Below are 17,084 nucleotides of genomic sequence, written 5' to 3'. Positions count from 1 at the left end.
CCCCCTTGGCCTCGGCGTGGCGCCAGGAGGAGTCTGAGAGAGGCGACGGGACTCTGCAGGGTCTCCCAGGAACCGAGTGGGGTGTGGGGACGCCGCACGGCGTGAGACAGGGAAGGGGTGGGGAGGGTAGGAAGAGGAGAGCCCTGCGCTTCGCACCCGGGCACCGGGACTCGCGTCGCTTCCTCGAAACCAGGCGCTGCGGGGATCTAGCTCGCTCAGCCCAGCGCGGGGAGACCCTCTCGCGGCCCGAGCGCCGGCTCACCTGGTCGCGTAGGAAGGTGCAGCTCCGGAGGGAGGGCGCGGCCGGCGGGCGGGCGGCGCCAGGAGCGCGGGGAGGCGGGACCGAGCGCGACGGGGCCGCCCCGCCCCTCGATGATGCGGCGCCAGCCGACTCGTCTCCGTCCTGTCACTCACTCCTCACCATGGTTGCCGCACAAAGCAACAAGCCCGGGAGGCCGCTTCCTCCCTGAGGAGCGGCTCCGGCGGCCGGAGAAGGCGCAGGAGGAGGAAGAGGCGGAGGAAGCGGAGGGGGAGTCGCCGCTTCCCAAACACTCTCTCCGAGGGGGCTGTGCGCGGCTCTCGGCTCTTGGCCCTCGGCCCTCGGACGCCCGCCGCCGGGAGTCCAGACCCGGACAGCCCGTGGCCCCCTCTTCCCCCTCCCCCGCCCCGCGCAGACCAGGAACAAAGTTGCCGAGAGCGATTGGGCCGGAGGGCTGCAGCCCCGGCTGGGTGCTCTGGCCGCAGCGGCGCCGGCGCCGGGGCAGCTCCGCTCCGGGCGCGCTGATGGGGGGAGGCGGCGGCGGTGGAGCCCACGGCGGCGGCCAGAGCAGCAGAGGCGGCGGCGGCGGCGGCGGGGCGGCCCGGGGGGATGCAGCAGCAGTCGGGAGGGACGGCCGAGCCCAATAGACGGAGACTAAGAGCGGCAGGGACGGCGGCGGAGGCGATCGGGCTTCGCTGCGCCCGGACCTGAGCCAGTCGTCCCGACGGCGGCTGCGGCGCCCAAGTGCCCCGAGGACTAGGGACGCGGGAGAGCCGAGTGCTTCGCGGAGACTCCCGGGCGGCGGCGCGAGCCCCTGAGAGGAGGGGGCGACCCTCCGCGCGAGAGGAGAGGGGAGGCCCCGTCTGCCTGCAAGCCTTTCCCTTCCTTACTGCCGCTCGTACCTCCCTAAAAATAACTCAGGCCCGCCGGGGCCAGGAGGAGACGCCACTGTCCCCCGAGTGGAGTCGGGGGAGGCGTGTCGAGCCAGGCCCGGAGGGAGCCGGGCGCGCCAGGAAGCCTCTCCCGGCCGAGCGGCGAGGAAGAAGAGGAGGAAGGGGAGTTCCCGGCCGCCGAGCGCCCGCAGGGACCCTCCGGACCGCGGGTCTCTGGAGCTGCGCGCCGCCAGCCCCCTTCCCGCGGCCTCGCTCTCCTGCCGGGTCTCCTGCGCGCCTGTCCCGCGCTCCGGGCCGCGGGGCCCAGCAAAGCCGCCCCCCCACTCCCCACCCCCGTAGGCCCTACCGCCGCTGCCGCCGCCGCGGTTTGGCTTATTAGCCTCAGGCGGGCGGAGCGCGCAGGGCGGAGGCAGCGGCTGCGCTGGGCCGGGAGGAGGCCGACGAGGGTGCGGAGCAGCCCCGGCCGAGCCCACGGGGGGGAGATGGCGTCCTACGTGGATAACAGCTTCCGCCAAGCGGTTATGAAGAACCCCGCCGAGAGGACCCCCCAGGTGAGACCCGCCGGGACTTAGCTGGATTTGTGCCTCACCGGCTGCGCCCTTTCCTGTCCCTGTCTCCTCTTCTGACATAGTTGGCTCCGCGCACCCCACTTCTCCCGTCAGGACCCCCAACTTTCAGTGGCATCCCATCTCCGAATCTTTTCCCCTGGTCGTCCTGGGTTTATTTCCCCCTCTCCTTGATACTCTTTTCGCTGCCCACCCCATTACTGACCTTACCCCTTCGTTTGCCCTGCAGAGGAGGGAATTCTCTAATTAGCATCCCCTCTTCCCAGTCGTACCCTGGAGCTTCTAGAATCTCTGGGGAGAGGGGGGACTCACCTCGCCTTGACCAGCTCCTCCTTCCATCTTGGCTGCACGCCCCCCTTTCCTTCTAGTGTGTGGCCCCTTCTACCTTAAGAGTTCTGTGGTGTTTGAAAAGGTATGGGAAGGAAACTTATATGGCTCTGCGAAAGACAAATCTGTGTTGACCTTCTAAAACAAAACATTGAGATGTTTTTATAGTTACCTATTTTGCTTCTTTGAAAAAGGGTTGCAGCTTTCCAGTGCTGGGGAAGAAAAGTTGATTAGCTAGGTTGGTGCTTTTGGTTTAAATTGCAGGCATAACTGCAGAACAGGCATATTCAAATACAGCCCCGGAAAGGGCACCCTGCGGATTCTTTTGGTGTTGCACAACCTTGTCAAAATTAGATAAGTTTGTTAACCTTTATACATTCCTTTACCTTCAGGCTTATTTATCCTCTTACTTTAAGTGGACCGATTGCGGATGGTGTTGGATTTGCTCGTCTCAAGTTGGACCAGAGAGGGGGAAACTTTATAAAAATGTGGTGGTTTGATTTTTTTTTTTTTCCTCTTAGTTGCTGACTGGTTAATGACGCATATTCCTAAGTGTTGGGATAGTGACTACAGGGGATCCTGCTGCCAACCCTCTTAAGACAAATAAGCCCTCCTGATCCATGGGACCATGAGACATTTAGGATCTAGTGCTTGAAAGAGTTGCTTTACTTGTTAGGTATTGGATGCCATCTGTTCAGACCCAAATGCTCTCCTTCTCTGATGTTGATTATTATTATTTAATGTGGGGAGAACAGAATAAAATAGAATCTTTCACTGGCTGCCTTTTGGACAAGGCCCAAGAATGGCACCTGGTACCGTTTCTGATTTTTCATTTTTCCTGATGGAGCCATCGCATCTGGGGGATCATAGGTTGCACATATTTACCAAAAGAATGGAAGATGTGTGATAATTTTACAAGAATATTCATTTCACTATATTTCCAGAAAGTTCCAATTCTCAAGGATTCTTTTATCAAAACCAAGCAATATCCTGCTTTGATCTTGTCCCTGGGCTTTGCACTGCCTCCTGTGTGCCTTCCTTCTCTACTGTTTGTTTTAAAATTGACAATTCAGTCAGTCTTCTGCATCTGAAAATGCACTTTCTCAGTGGTAGTGTGATGGAAAAACAAATTTCAGTGAATTATTTCAGTTCCTTTCGGTGTTTGAAGTACCAAATAAATTCAAACAAGTTGAGAATATTAGGACCTAGCAAGGCAGGTCAGAAAATAATGTCATAGGCCTTTAGTAGAAATTAAAGGAGATGGGGCAAGGACCTGTGCCTTCCCTTGGTTAATTAGAACAGCAATACTTGAGACCTGCTATCAGTTGGGGGGTGGGGTGCGGTCACCAAACAAGACTGGAAAAGACAAAAACCTCCGCTGTGAAAGCGTGTGGATTGTGCCAAATAAATGGACTGTTAAACTTTCCTCTTCTCCTGCCAGTTGTGTAGAACAGAGTAAAAAATAACCTAGCACAGAACTTGGCCTGATTCAGAAGTGGGCCGGTTACTACTAACACCACAACATGAAAGCTTCATTGATAATCTGAAAGCAGCACATTTCCCCCCACCAAACTCACAGGCAAAATAAACATAGAGAAAGTTACCAAACATTTTAAACTTTGTTAAGTGTCAACCCTATTAACTTTGATATTCATTTGTTTATTACTAATGCAAACCTCATGCTTGCTTATTGTTGTTGTCAAGAGAAAATTGCTTGAAATGTGAATGTTTTCCCAACCTTACCTGGCTGGTTAAAAGCAATCTTCTAAAAGCTTGAAATGTATTCAAAAATGTTTTGGTAGAAGATGCTTTTCATATTGAGTGCTTTGTAATGTAAGCACTCCCTATATTGAGTGCTGAAAGTTTTTCTGTACCATCTTTGCTCAGTGCTAGAGAGAATTTTGTAATATACGGAAAACAAATGTATTAAACTTGATATCACAAGGAGAGGGATATGAATTAGAAAAGTTTTGCTGTCATGCTTCCTTCTGTTTTTCAGGATAGACTTGATAAAGGAGTCCATATGATTCTCATTACAGGCAAAAGGAATGCTTTACAAGAATAGAGGAAATATATAATTATTTTTATTAAATTCAGGTTTTTTGTTTTTTTTTAAAATCCCCACCATTCCCAGTTTCTCAAACTTTGTGAAGACATAGTTTTGTATTTAGGTCAATCATTTGCCTAGAAGTTAATAATGATGTTGCTAGTGTAACCTAAGACATTAGCTAGAAGAGAATTGGAGGGTGGGGAGAGCCCTAGTGTAAACACAGAGACTGCAAATTAGGGGGCTTTCAAGCACACCTGGAAAATGGGAACCTCTTTTATTTAACCATGTCATTAGAGAGGCAGAATGGTAAGGAGAAATTAAAAAAAAAAGTCACCTGAATTTTTAGCCAAATCATGCATACCTAAATTTAAGAGGCTGTCACTCTTTTACCTGATATCCTGAAAAGATGAAAAAAAATCTTTTATCCAATGTGTGCCCTACATTATGTGTGTCTGGAACCCTGGCTAAATTTTAGTCAATGGGGCACTGTATTCTAAATAACAAACCCCTTGAAAATAATGAACACTAAATGTTCTATTGATATTTTTCAGTGTACCTATGTTGAAAAACAGGACTCTTAAGTAATTGCTTTATTAAACTCTTTGGGTTTATGCTTTAATCATTTGAATGAGAAGCTTGGTCACCAAAGCAATTTAGTAAAGTAAAAGATGTAAATAAATTGCAAACAGCTTTATCCCCCAAGGCTTTAAACAATAAAATGCTTTTTCTAAACCATTTTATTAACTTGTTGAATTCAGACCCTTTGTAGCTGCTTCTGTAGAGTGTTTAAATGCATGTTTTTAGTTTTTCAGGTGAAGCATCTATTGCTGAATTATTTTCTTTCAAGATCTGATTTAATGTGTTTTTAGCTAGTAACAAGTTATTTTTAAAAATCGTATCTGTAACACAGCTTCATCTCATTTCCTCCTAGTTAATAATATTACTTTGTCCTTCACTATTAAAAATTTTTTTTGGTTCTTGAACCTTTCGATTTAGCTGTTAACTTACGAATTTGTTAGCTGATGGCTCATAACAGTGTAAGACTTCATTCTTTGCAAAGTTACCTAGTCATATTAATAGAGAGCTGAAAAAATACCTTTTGTCCAGAGAACTTTAAATTATGAGAATCTGCACAAAAGAGTATCTCTGGTAAATATTTAACTTTTAGATCTAGTGGAAGAATTGTTTATTACAGTTAGATTTTCCATTTGAATTTCTTTTTATCATTACTTATAAACAGCTTCCTATTCTCCTTTGATCACTTACACTTTGATTATATTTTAGCAAATTTTGGGGCTCTAGTAATAAATATTTGGTTCTGAAGTAGCTTTTGTTCAAAAAATAGAACTGAATGATTTTTGTGCCATTTAGAAAATCATGTTTTGGGGTACCTGGGTGGCTCAGTTGGTTAAGTGACTGCCTTTGGCTTGGGTTATGATCCCAGGACCCTTCGATGGAGCCTGCATCTCTCTCTTCCCCTGCTTCTCCCTGCTCAGCGGGGAGCCTGCTTCCCTCTCTTCCTCTGCTGCTCTGCCTGCTTGTGCGCTCTCTCTCTCTCTGTCAAATAAATAGGTAGAATGTTTTAAAAAAGTCATGTTTCACTAAGTAATTCCTATTTGTTCACAAGCATTTATCTACCTTTCATAACAATGACATTTGAATTTATAGGTTAAAATATGTACATATTTATAACTGAAATAGTAATTTCAAACTGTATTAGCACGTGACTTTGGAATTTATAGTAAAAATTAACATTTTTGTGATATTGGTAGAAACTTAACATAACCTTGCCTTAACATAACCTTTGAAACATTTAGTAATTACCAGTTCCATAATTAGCTTTGCATGTATTGGCTGAGGTTCAGAATCTCTCCAACTGCAGTGTTGTATGTGAACTTGTTTAATGCGGTTATTCCCAGGCCCTGGCCTTTAATAGAACAGTTACAAAAGATAATAACAAAATAAAACTAAGAAAAGGAAGGGGGACTACTCGGTAGCCAACATGTTTTATTTTTTTTTTTTTTCCTTTCAAGAAAGGATGTAAAATAACAAAACAAACTATAACCTTCGCTCACTATCATTTTATTAATGGTCTTGCCCTTTAATAAGAAAGGAGGATATACTATCATTTTAAAGCTTAGTTTTAGAGATCAAAGATCCCTTGAATCATAAGAAAACTCACTGTTTTTTGTTTTTTAATTTTACTGTGGGCCTGAAAACAACTTTATCCGAGTGGATTTTGGGGAGAATTAAATGATAAAAGTAGGTCTGCCTTTGCTGATATTTGAAATTCAAGTTATATAAAGTAACAGTGGGTTATACTTCAGATATAAATTAACTATCTGAGGTAAAGATAAAATAACCCATTAAAAACACATACTGCTGCTTCTTGACTCATTTGAAAACTTACTTTTTAAAAAAAAATTTTTTTAAAGTGAAGATTTGTAATTACCTGAAGTAACTTTGATCTAGGCTAAAGAGATAGGAGAATGTGGTGATAATTCTTTGATATCTAAATTTTATGGGCCATTCTCTCTCATCACTTCATTTTTGGCACCAGATAGTTTTCTTATCTGCAAAATGAGGATAATAACTTCCTGAGGTTGTTTTCGGATTAAGTGAAAGTAAGTACAGTTACTATTTAGTGCAGTATCTAATAGTAGTTTTTATTGTAGCACATTTTGATGAAATACTTTTTACTAGGCCTTGGGAATTCAAAGATGAAATGAAACATCTCTCCTTCAAGTAACTCACCACTGTATTGTATCCTTTAAGTAGGATGTGATTCATTAGTGCTATAGCAGCTGTCCAGGCTGTGGACTTCCCAGATGAGATGTCCTGTGCCAGCACTGAAGAGATGAGATGTCTTATGCCAGCACTTAGAGAATCATGTATTGAGTCTTAGGGGAGTAGGAAATTTACCCACCAGTGGAGGAGGGGACACACAGGATATCCCAGGAGTAGCACACATCGTTGTAAGAAAGTAGGTGTAGACCTTCATTCCATGTGCTTGGTTGGAGTCAGGCGAGTGAGTAGGGGATGAGGAGTGATTCCACTAGAGTACAGAAGGTTGTGGTTTGAAGGAGAGTAAGAGGAGACCAAGAAATCTGTTAAAGACTGATGTCTGGTCTTCAGGTTTGAGATAGTTGGGAGCCCAAGTTACACAGTGGAGATAGACTGGAATTTTTATAGTAGTGGGATTTATTAGACAGGTTGGCCGAATGTATGCACATTTATATTAGCTACTCATTGTATCAAACTGTGCACATTATGTCAGTTACAGTCTGATCATGGCAAGTGATTATGATGGACATTTCCTAGTTCATAGGAAAAACGAATAGCTTTTATTAATTTTTTTTTAATCTTACACTGTTTTTTCCTTAAGCTTTGGTATCTTTTATGGCTACATTTTGGAACCTAATCTGAAATATCTGATTTATCATATCATTATGTCAAATATGTTATTATTTCTTAGTTTGTAATGTGATTTTTTAAAGTGGGCAGCAAAGCAAGTTTTACTGAGCGATAGCAAAGTGATAGTATAAAGCTCTTGAGGAGGAAGGGGGCCCGAGAGGATTGTCCTTTTTTAAAATTTAGATTTTATTTATTTATTTGTTAGAGAAAAAGAGAGCGCACACTAGCCAGAGGCAGTGGGAGAGGGAGAAGCAGGCTCCCTGTTGAGCAAGGAGCCTGATGCAGGGCTCAATCCCCAGACCTTGGGATCATGACCTGATGCTTACCAACTGAGCCACCTGGGCATCCTGTAATGTGATTTTTAAGCATTCTGTCCTTTGGAAGAGTTGAGGAGTATCTGAATTTAAGCAGGAAAAATGAATTTATATATACAAAAACTCACAGGTGACTTAGGATGGCACAGTGTAATGAGTATAGTGAGTGTTTGAGAACACTTGGGATGGTATATTCCCCATACCATTTTTGTTTAGCTAGATTAGTTAATGTTGGTAAGTTAGGAAGGAGAAGCAAATTGTAGTACCTATTACTGTTGATCTTTTGTAGCTTTGTCAGAGATTGAACATGTATAGTTAGTCAAAATATGTTCAGTAGTTACAATATCAGCCTTTGTGGGGAGAAAAACAAGCTGATGGCTACTTTATTTATGTTAGGATTTTTATCTTTTCAGGGAAAAAAAAAAACACCTCTGCTTTCATGTACTAATTAGCTGCTACTTACTGAACTATTTACCCTAGGTGTTTCTTGCTGTACTCAGGTGTTTGCTTTTCTTCTTCAGTCTGTGAAAGGGTTTACCTTTAGTGTGGTTGTGATGGGATTTTTATGGAATGGAAGGTTTAGTCCTTGAATTTTAAATTCTCTTGGGTCCACCATTTCTGTGCTTTCATATCCTTATGCATAAAAAGTGTTTTAGAGAGTTGGTGTTAGTGACTTGAAGGGGAGCTTTGTTTTGTCATTGGAACTAAACCCTCTTTGTTCTTGCTGTAGTTTTGAACTCTTAAAAGTTGAAAATCATAAATTGTGGATGTTTTGGATTTTTCAAATATTTAATATGAGCTAAATGAATTGAAATAAAAATGTATATTTTGATCCTATTAACTGTGGTAGTTTAAGTTGACAGATCAACACTCACCATAATAATAATTGACCCTTAGCATCTTCCTGTTCTTCTCTAAGCTCTTAGTGTTTGTTCCTATCCAACATAAAAGCTACTCAGAAGAGACCCTAAAGAATTAGCCATCAGCTGGTTATTCTGAAGAGGCCTGATAGTAACTTTCTGAGAAGCTGCCTAGCAATCCGTAGATCTTCTAAAGGGGTGAGGCACGGTGATGATAATATGATTTCTCCTGAGTAGTCATTCTTTTCAAAACTTTTTTCCTTGTTATTTCAATAAACCTTTTAGTTTGAGCTAATTGTAGATTCACATGTAGTTGTGAGAATTAATGCAGAGGTCCTGTGGTACCTTTACCCAGTTTTCCCCCATTTAATAACATTTTGAGAAACTAGAATATTGCAGTAAGGACATGGGCATTCATACAGTCAAGATGCAGAATAATCCCATCACCATAAGAATTCCTCTTTGTTGCTCTTTTGTGGACACAGACATTCCCTGACCCTACCTCTGGCGTGGACTAGTCTGTTCTCCATTGGTACAATTTTGTTATTTCAAAAATGTTATATAGGTGGAATCATACAATATTTGACCTTTGCGATTGACTTTTTTTTCCCCACTTAGCATAATTAATATGGATAAAATGAACTACTATTGTCACTGAGTGGTTTGGGCTGTGTTCTTGAAATACCAGTAATATCTGAGGATTGGGAAGTGCAAGATAAAGTGGATTCAAATAGTGACAGTGGTGAGAAAATTTTGTGATGATATGTAAAAAATAATGACCAAAGAATAAGGTCTTGGATGAGCAAGAGTTACGATAGTACAACACATTTAGGATATTTCTATATATATAGTTTCTTTCCATTAAAAAATGTTTTTTGGTAATAATGGAAGTGGTAAAGCTAGCCTTAGCCATCAATGATTCCTCATTTTTTTTTTTTAAAGATTTTATTTATTTATTCGACAGAGAGAGATCACAAGTAGGCAGAGAGGAAGGCAGAGAGAGAGGAGGAAGCAGGCTCCCCACTGAGCAGAGAGCCCCATAGGGGACTCGATCCCAGGACCCTGAGATCATGACCTGAGCCGAAGGCAGCGGCTTAACCCACTGAGCCACCCAGGCGCCCAATGATCCCTCATTTTAAAAAATAATTTGATCTTCCCTAACTAAAGTGACATGTTTTTCAGTTCAGAAGAAAGTCTAATGAGTATCTTTATAAAGGAGTCCCAATGGTCAAATCAGGAACCACTTGAACAAAATAAATAATAGAATACATAGATATATGAGGGAGAAGAGGCAGCTCTTTTTTATTGTAGAATTCCAATTTAAAAAACAAATAATGAGACGGGGGTGCCTGCGTGGCTCAGTCCGTTAAACGTCTGCCTTCTGCGTTTGGCTCAGGTCATGATCCCAGAGTCCTGGGATGGAGTCTGCATCAGGCTCCCTGCTCAGTAGGGTGTCTCTTTCTCTCTCTCTCCCTCTCCCCCCATGCATGCACAAAAATAAATAAATTAAAACGAACTTATAAAAATATTTAGAAGGAATGATGGAAATAGAAAATCATCAGTAGGCAAACATTGCAGCAATAATTGTTGTAAGCATGAATACACAGTTGATGTCAAATTAGTGGGTGAAAATATGAAAAATATATATCAGAGGGGCACCTGGGTCTGTGGATTGGGCTTCACACTCAGAGGGGAGTGTGCATGAGGTTCTTTCCCTTTGCCCCTCTCAGCGCTCATGTGTGTGCATATGCAGTCTCTCAAATAAATCTTTAAAAAAAGTATATATGTATATATCAGATATCATCAGAGTATTTGCATAGTCTCAAAGTCTCTCCCTGAGATTGATTAAGTATAAAGGAGAAATCAATGCCTTTATAGTGAGAAAGACTACTAGACACCAAATGAACCAGGTGAATCAAAGTTCTATCACCACTGTCAAAAACCAAAGTTCAGCTGAGTAAATTTGAGGATATAATTGGCTTTATTGGGTGATTCACGAATTGGGTAGCATCCCATCTAGCAAACAGGAAGGAGCTTGCAGAAGCTAGAAAATGGAAGGTTGAAGGGAGAAGGGTAAATGAAAGAACATATTACTTCATCTTCGTTTTGGGGGATGGAAAGGGTCTGTGTGGCGAACTACCTCACCGGTGTTAACCAGTTACGACTAAATTCCTGGAGAAGGTTGAAGCTGCTGTTAGATAATTATGAAGCCTTGGTTTGCTTACATGGGTTTAGCACAAGTGACTCCACTTTGGGTCTGTTTCTTTTTCTTCTTCTTCTTCTTTTTCATTTTAAATTAACATATAATGAATTATTTGCCCCAGGAGTACAGGTCTATGAATCGTCAGGCTTACACACTTCTGTTGTCTTCTTAACACCAGTGATAAGACATAATCAACATCATGCTGTGTGGAGAAGGGCACATCTGTGGTAGTATTCTTACTAAAAATACTTTAACCTTAATGTCAGAAAATACTAGACAAACTCAAATTTTAGGACATTCCACAAAATAACTGTACTCAAAAGTGTCCAGTTTGTGAAAGGATGACATGTAACAATTGTTATGGGTGGAGATTAAGGAAATGTGAAATGTGAGGTTCTGGATTAAGTCCTGGACCAGAAAAAACAAAAACAAAAAAACCCAAAACAAAACAAAATAATTTTAAGTCTGAAAGTATTTGCTATTTTCAATTAAAAATTATTATTTGTACTATTATTTGTACTATTAAGAAACTGATCAAATTTTTATATTTCCAAACAACTAGAGATGAGTTTTAAAAGTTAAGAGTTTAAAATGATGAAATGCAGAGCATAAAATGCCAAGAATTGAGGTACAGAGAATTTGACTGCCTTTCAGTTTTGTTTCTAACCTTCGTTCATGTTTGATCCCCCTACTTTTGTCAAACTGGAAGAAATGGAGGAGCAGACGTCAGGGGGTAAATTTTATCTGCGTATCTGCTCCTACTCCTTTTATTTGGGAAATGACAAACTTCTTTTAGAGGCAGACAATATAGGAAGAGATCGAAAGGTTCTTCCCAGTATGAATCTCCAAACCTAATGATTAAGATGAGTGGGAATTCCTGTCTTGATTCCATTTTCTTTGGTACGGTTTAAATCTACATTATACAGAGAAAACTGGGAGGTAACATGATAAAGTCATTTCACTTTAGAAGTCCTTGTTCCTACTTTATATATTCTGGGCTATTTTCTTTCATACTTAAACATTTATATCTTTAATTGTGTTCACAGAATAGTTTTTTTGAGTTCATTTAGTGTATTTCCTTTATGTAACCTAGTCGTTATGTATGATCTTGGGCTTTGGTGTCAAACAACCTTCTTTTTGGTCTTGGGCAGGTTATTTAACTTTGGGTTTCAGGCCTTAAGGTTCCATGGACTATTAAAATTTCATAAAACACTGGGGCACTGACATTAATTTGTCACTCATTTTGCCAACTAAGTATGTTAAAATGAATATAAACTCATTCTCCACTATTCTCATTTCATAAAAGAAAGAACATTTTAATATCATAAAAATAGAAAACCTTAGAATAAGTAAATTTAGCTTTGTTTTATTGTATTATTGTTTTTCTCAAGGATTGATGAAAATTTTACAAGGGCTCTGTATGGTAATATTACCTCACTGTGAAGATTAAATGTGTTCATGTGTATTAAAGTTCTGTAAGTCTCTGGCATAAATAATTTAATGAATAGTTAAGAATAATAGCTAATAGTTTAATATTTTCATGTTTATTATTATTTTTCAATAATTGGGAATTCATTTACTATCTGATCTTTTTCCCTTAATTTTTCATCATTACTATACCTTATGGCTAATTCACAAAGTGATTTGTAACATGAATCGATTTCATAGGCTTGATTCATATAGCATAAATTGTGTTAGGATTGCATTAGTCTACAGGTTACCAGAAACTATACACATAGGCTTAGCCATGGGCTTATTTTCCTCACACAAGAAGAAATCCAAGGGTAGGTGGTGTTAAGACTGGTGTAGATGCTCAAGGGTGCTATTAAGGAAACTGGCTCAGTCTCCTGCTTAGCAAGTGATTTTAGTTTTCGAAGTCCCAAGATAACTGCTGCACCACCAACCAGAGGAGAAGAGAATGTTTTCTTGGTAAGAGTGCATCTTTTATTTTGTAGGAAAACCTTTCCCAGGTGTTTATCCTGGCCAGAACTGTGTCATGTGACTCCTAGTGGCAAAGGAAGCTGGAAATTCGAGTATTATGCTTTCATTTTATTTTATTTTTTGGTTAAAAAACTTTTTTTATGTAATTTTTAAAAAATTAAAAAAAATTTTAATTAACATATAATGCATTATTTGCCCCAGGGGTACAGGTCGAGTATTATGCTTTTAAACCTCCATATTTACAGAAAGGCAGGAAAGAGAGAGATTAAGATGAATGAATGCTGTGAGTTGATAGCATTTGTCCAACTTACTTTGCATAGGAAACGGATTATTGTAGTAAGTTGATGCAGTGATTCTCAGGAGTCCTCTTTGAAAGTCTTACTGGCATATACAGCTACATTATTATAGCTACAATTATGGAATCATACAGATATATTTAATTTCGTGGTTCACTTATTAGGTATATGGTTATTTTCTGAACTGCAAGCTCTTATCTGAAAATAGAGTTAAAAATACCAGTGGGTGAGCATTATATGTAAATATAAATATATAAAAATTTATTTATTGAATATTAATGTAATCTTTTAAATATAATTTTTAAGTGGTAACTGTTGATTTACATACTGATTTAAAGTTAAATGTAGGCTTATATTTCTTAATTTGTCACTTTTCCTTCACATTTACTCTTTTTAAAATGTCAGAAATTTTATTTCATATTTTAAAGTGCTCCATTAGTGTGTTCTTATATTACTATGTGTAGTAAATACTTTGTCATGTTTTTGTGACTTTAAGTTTGCAATTTTAATTCCTTCTAGAAGTTGAGTCATCACTTTATAAATACATATACGTTTGTATATAAAACATTTGTAAAAGATAGCTGTTTAAATACTTTTCTGTACTTCGCTGAATCCATACTTATATCATAAACTTATGTCTTTAAGAAAAATGGTTTGATAATGGATGTTATACAAAACTAGCTTCGATACTAAAACTTTAAGTATGCACTGTGTCCTGTCTTAGAGCAATTGTGGTGTTTAGTTATCGCTTTTTATGGTAGCATTCAAGATTTATATAGATTCATGGTGCTTGTGTGTAGTGAGGTCAGTTAAACAATTTGCTATCAAACTATTGGATAGAGATGTTATTGGAAAGAGTCTTGGCTTTTTGTCATTTAAAAATAGTCTATGTTTTCATAACTTACTTGTTTGGGTGATATGAGTGTATAATAAAAGCCTGAAATTGGAGTCTGAGTTAGGACCCCGATTTCATTTAGTATGGATTAGCTTGCATGGTGTCTGTCAACGTCACTGGAGAGTTTGCTGGTTTGGGACTTAACTATCCATCATTAAAGCTCAGGACTTGGTGTACCCGTTGGTGCAGAGTTTGAGCTAATAAATGTTTAATGACTTGATCTTTCTTTCTTAAGAGTTTGAGATACAGGGGAAGAAGTAATTATATACCTCTATATTAATAGCAAGTTGAATGAAAAGCTGAAAAGGAGTAGTAATTTTTGGTTCCGTTTCTGTAACACTGAAGTCCTCCTATTTTATAGAAACATGTACCTTTGTGGAATGAAGTTATTTTTATTGAGTGTCAGGCAGTTGCCCCCCTATGAGTTTAATCACTTTGGTGCTAGTATTTTAAACTGTCATTTATGTGATGTTTTCACTGGCATTTAACACAGGGTATAAATTCTCTCTCTGGGCTTCTGTGACATATTTGTCCTATTATGCAAATTTTTTATTGCTTTGAGATTTTTGACTCTCATCAGGAACAGTAATTTAAATTAATGACAGAGTTAAGTTATAAAATTAAATTTGAATCTAGTATCTAAAATTAATTTGCTGTTACTAAGGAGAGATCCTAGCCTTGACCTATTTTAATAGATAATACTATTTTTTGCAAATATGCAAATATTTTAACTTCTTAAGGGATGATGTCAAGAATAGATTAAATATACTCCATTGAAGTCTTGTTCAACTTACTGATTATGTAAAAAAACTTGAAGTAAGCTGTAATAAAACTTATTGTAAGTATTTTTTTTATAGATTTTTAGCAAGAGACATATTAATTAAATACATAGGTAGTTTTTTTTTAAACTTTCATTTCAGTGTCTTCCACTTTTTTTTTTTTACCAGTTCTTTGTTTTTAATTTTGACATGTAACTGCTCTTCTTTATGGAAGGGGATAGTGTTATTTCTGGAGTATCTGGAAGGCCCTTAATCCATAGAATACTGCCCTCATCTTCTGCTGATGCCTGAGGTGACAGTGAGGAAAACATGTCAATATTGGTTCTTGGTATTGAGTGGAACCTTAGAGATCAGCTGGTCATTGTCCCACAGACCTGTATATGGGTCCTGGGAGGCTTCTCAGGGGTCTTTGGGGAGGCCTGGAAATCTAAACTCGCTTCACACTTAATTTTATTAGAAAAAGATTCACCACTTAAAAAAATGTTGAAAATTCCTGATCTAGTTTGGACTCCTGAGTAGAAGAAGGAAACAACAAGAGTATTTGAGTGAATTTCTCTGTCACTAGAGACAGAGCCAGCAAACTTGAAAGTTTAATCGTCTACATCAGGGTGAGGAAATTATTGCTCTTGGTCCAAATTCAACCTATAGCCTGTTTTTGTTGGTAAAGTTTTATTGGAACACAGCCGTGCTCATTCTTTATATATTGTCTCTGGCTGCTTTCATGCTATCAAGGCTGAGTTTTGTAGTTGACAGAGACAGTGTTGCCTGCAAAGCGTAAAACCTTTTATTATTTGGCTTTTTACAGAAAAAACTTGTCCTTTCTCTTAGACCTTCATCTAGGTTAAAATGCAGATACTTTTGGAAGAGTGTGGGTGTGGGGTGACTATTTAGTACTTTTACCAATTAAAGCTCCGAGAAGTGGAGAGATCCTTTTTATTTTTATTTTTATTTTTTTTTTTTTTTAAAGATTTTATTTATTTATTTGACAGAGAGAGATCACATGTAGGCAGAGAGGCAGGCAGAGAGAGAGAGAGGAGGAAGCAGGCTCCCTGCTGAGCAGAGAGCCCGATGCGGGACTCGATCCCAGGACCCTGAGATCATGACCTGAGCCGAAGGCAGCGGCTTAACCCACTGAGCCACCCAGGCGCCCATTTTTAATACTTGATAAGGTGAAAAGTGGACCTAACTTTGCTAAAAGAGTGTGTTTTGTAATTTTGTGGGGCTGCTTTCATTAAAAATATAGCAATATAGTCAGCAAAATGTCTTTGTTTCTAATTATTGCCTTAAATTGAAATGTATATTTTTCTCAGGGATAACTGCAGAGTTCTTTTGGAATTGTTTATGATGTAGTTCTGAGCAGATTCAAATAAATAATAAACTTTCTTGAATGGTCTGCTCTACAGTTTAGAAAACCTCAGAATGAAGAGAGGCTGGAAAGGTGTATCAAATTGGTCAGAACATTAAGTCACCTGACCATTATTTTACTTTCTCACTCCATATTTTTCTAACTCAGAATTTATTTATGTGTACATTGATTATTAGAAAATGTCTGTAAATTGCTTGAACTCTTCAGTGATTGCAATTATGGATGTTACAGTTGCTCTTCTATGGTCTATTACTAGTCAGTTCATAAAATGAGAACTTTACGAACTTTTTAAAGGGCCCTATATTGTAAATCAGGTTTCTTGGCACATGTCATATTTTCATTTATTGTATGATAATTTTGTGAAAGTTTTTTTTTTTTAATTCGACAGAAAACAAATTTGTTATCTTAGAAATAAATGCTGTACTATTAGTGAATGAAGGTGGTGTATTCAATAACACAGGAAATGAAAACACTGATTTTCAGATCTATTACTCCATGAGCTTTGTGTTCTCTTAAACACCTTCGTAAGTAACTTATTTTAGCTGTTTATTTTGCCAACAATAAAAGTAAAAGAACCATTCAGACTGAATATTTAGAAAGTTAGCTGCTTGTGGGATAAATTTACTCACTAATTCTTAGCAAGGCTGTTTTCTGCTTTTGTGATGGAACATTTAATTACTTATTTCTCTTTTGTTATACTGGAAGTGTTAATTCCTAATATTTTGCATATACTCCATAAGAAATATCTTGCTGTCTGCCTTAGTGGTTACAAAAACATGTGTGTTTCACTGCCTTCTGGTTTGCTTAGAGGTTTGAAACATTTAATCATGGTACGTTAAGAATTTCTAGTGTGCTCAGCATGCAGTGGGGAATCATTGGAAGCTTTCGAATCCAGGCAGTGAGTTAAGATAGTGCTTGAAG

General features: G+C 39.5%; 1 protein-coding gene across 11 annotated transcripts in view; it reads left to right on the top strand.

Moving 5' to 3' along the window:
• The first annotated feature begins 1,054 nt into the window (after nt 1-1,054).
• RAPGEF2 (Rap guanine nucleotide exchange factor 2) overlaps nt 1,055-17,084 on the top strand; it is a 240,894-nt gene continuing 224,864 nt past the window's right edge. For all 11 annotated transcript variants that reach the window (XM_032332649.1, XM_032332644.1, XM_032332640.1 and 8 more), the window contains exon 1: nt 1,055-1,703. In XM_032332649.1, coding sequence (XP_032188540.1) covers nt 1,635-1,703 — 69 coding nt within the window. In that variant the 5' untranslated portion in view covers nt 1,055-1,634. The remainder of the gene's footprint in view (nt 1,704-17,084) is intronic.

Source organism: Mustela erminea, chromosome 2, assembly GCF_009829155.1.
Source record: "Mustela erminea isolate mMusErm1 chromosome 2, mMusErm1.Pri, whole genome shotgun sequence".
In the NCBI taxonomy this organism is placed as follows: domain Eukaryota; kingdom Metazoa; phylum Chordata; class Mammalia; order Carnivora; family Mustelidae; genus Mustela; species Mustela erminea.
The sequence above is the reverse complement of the archived record's forward strand: the minus strand, read 5'-3'. Positions and strand labels throughout refer to the sequence as shown.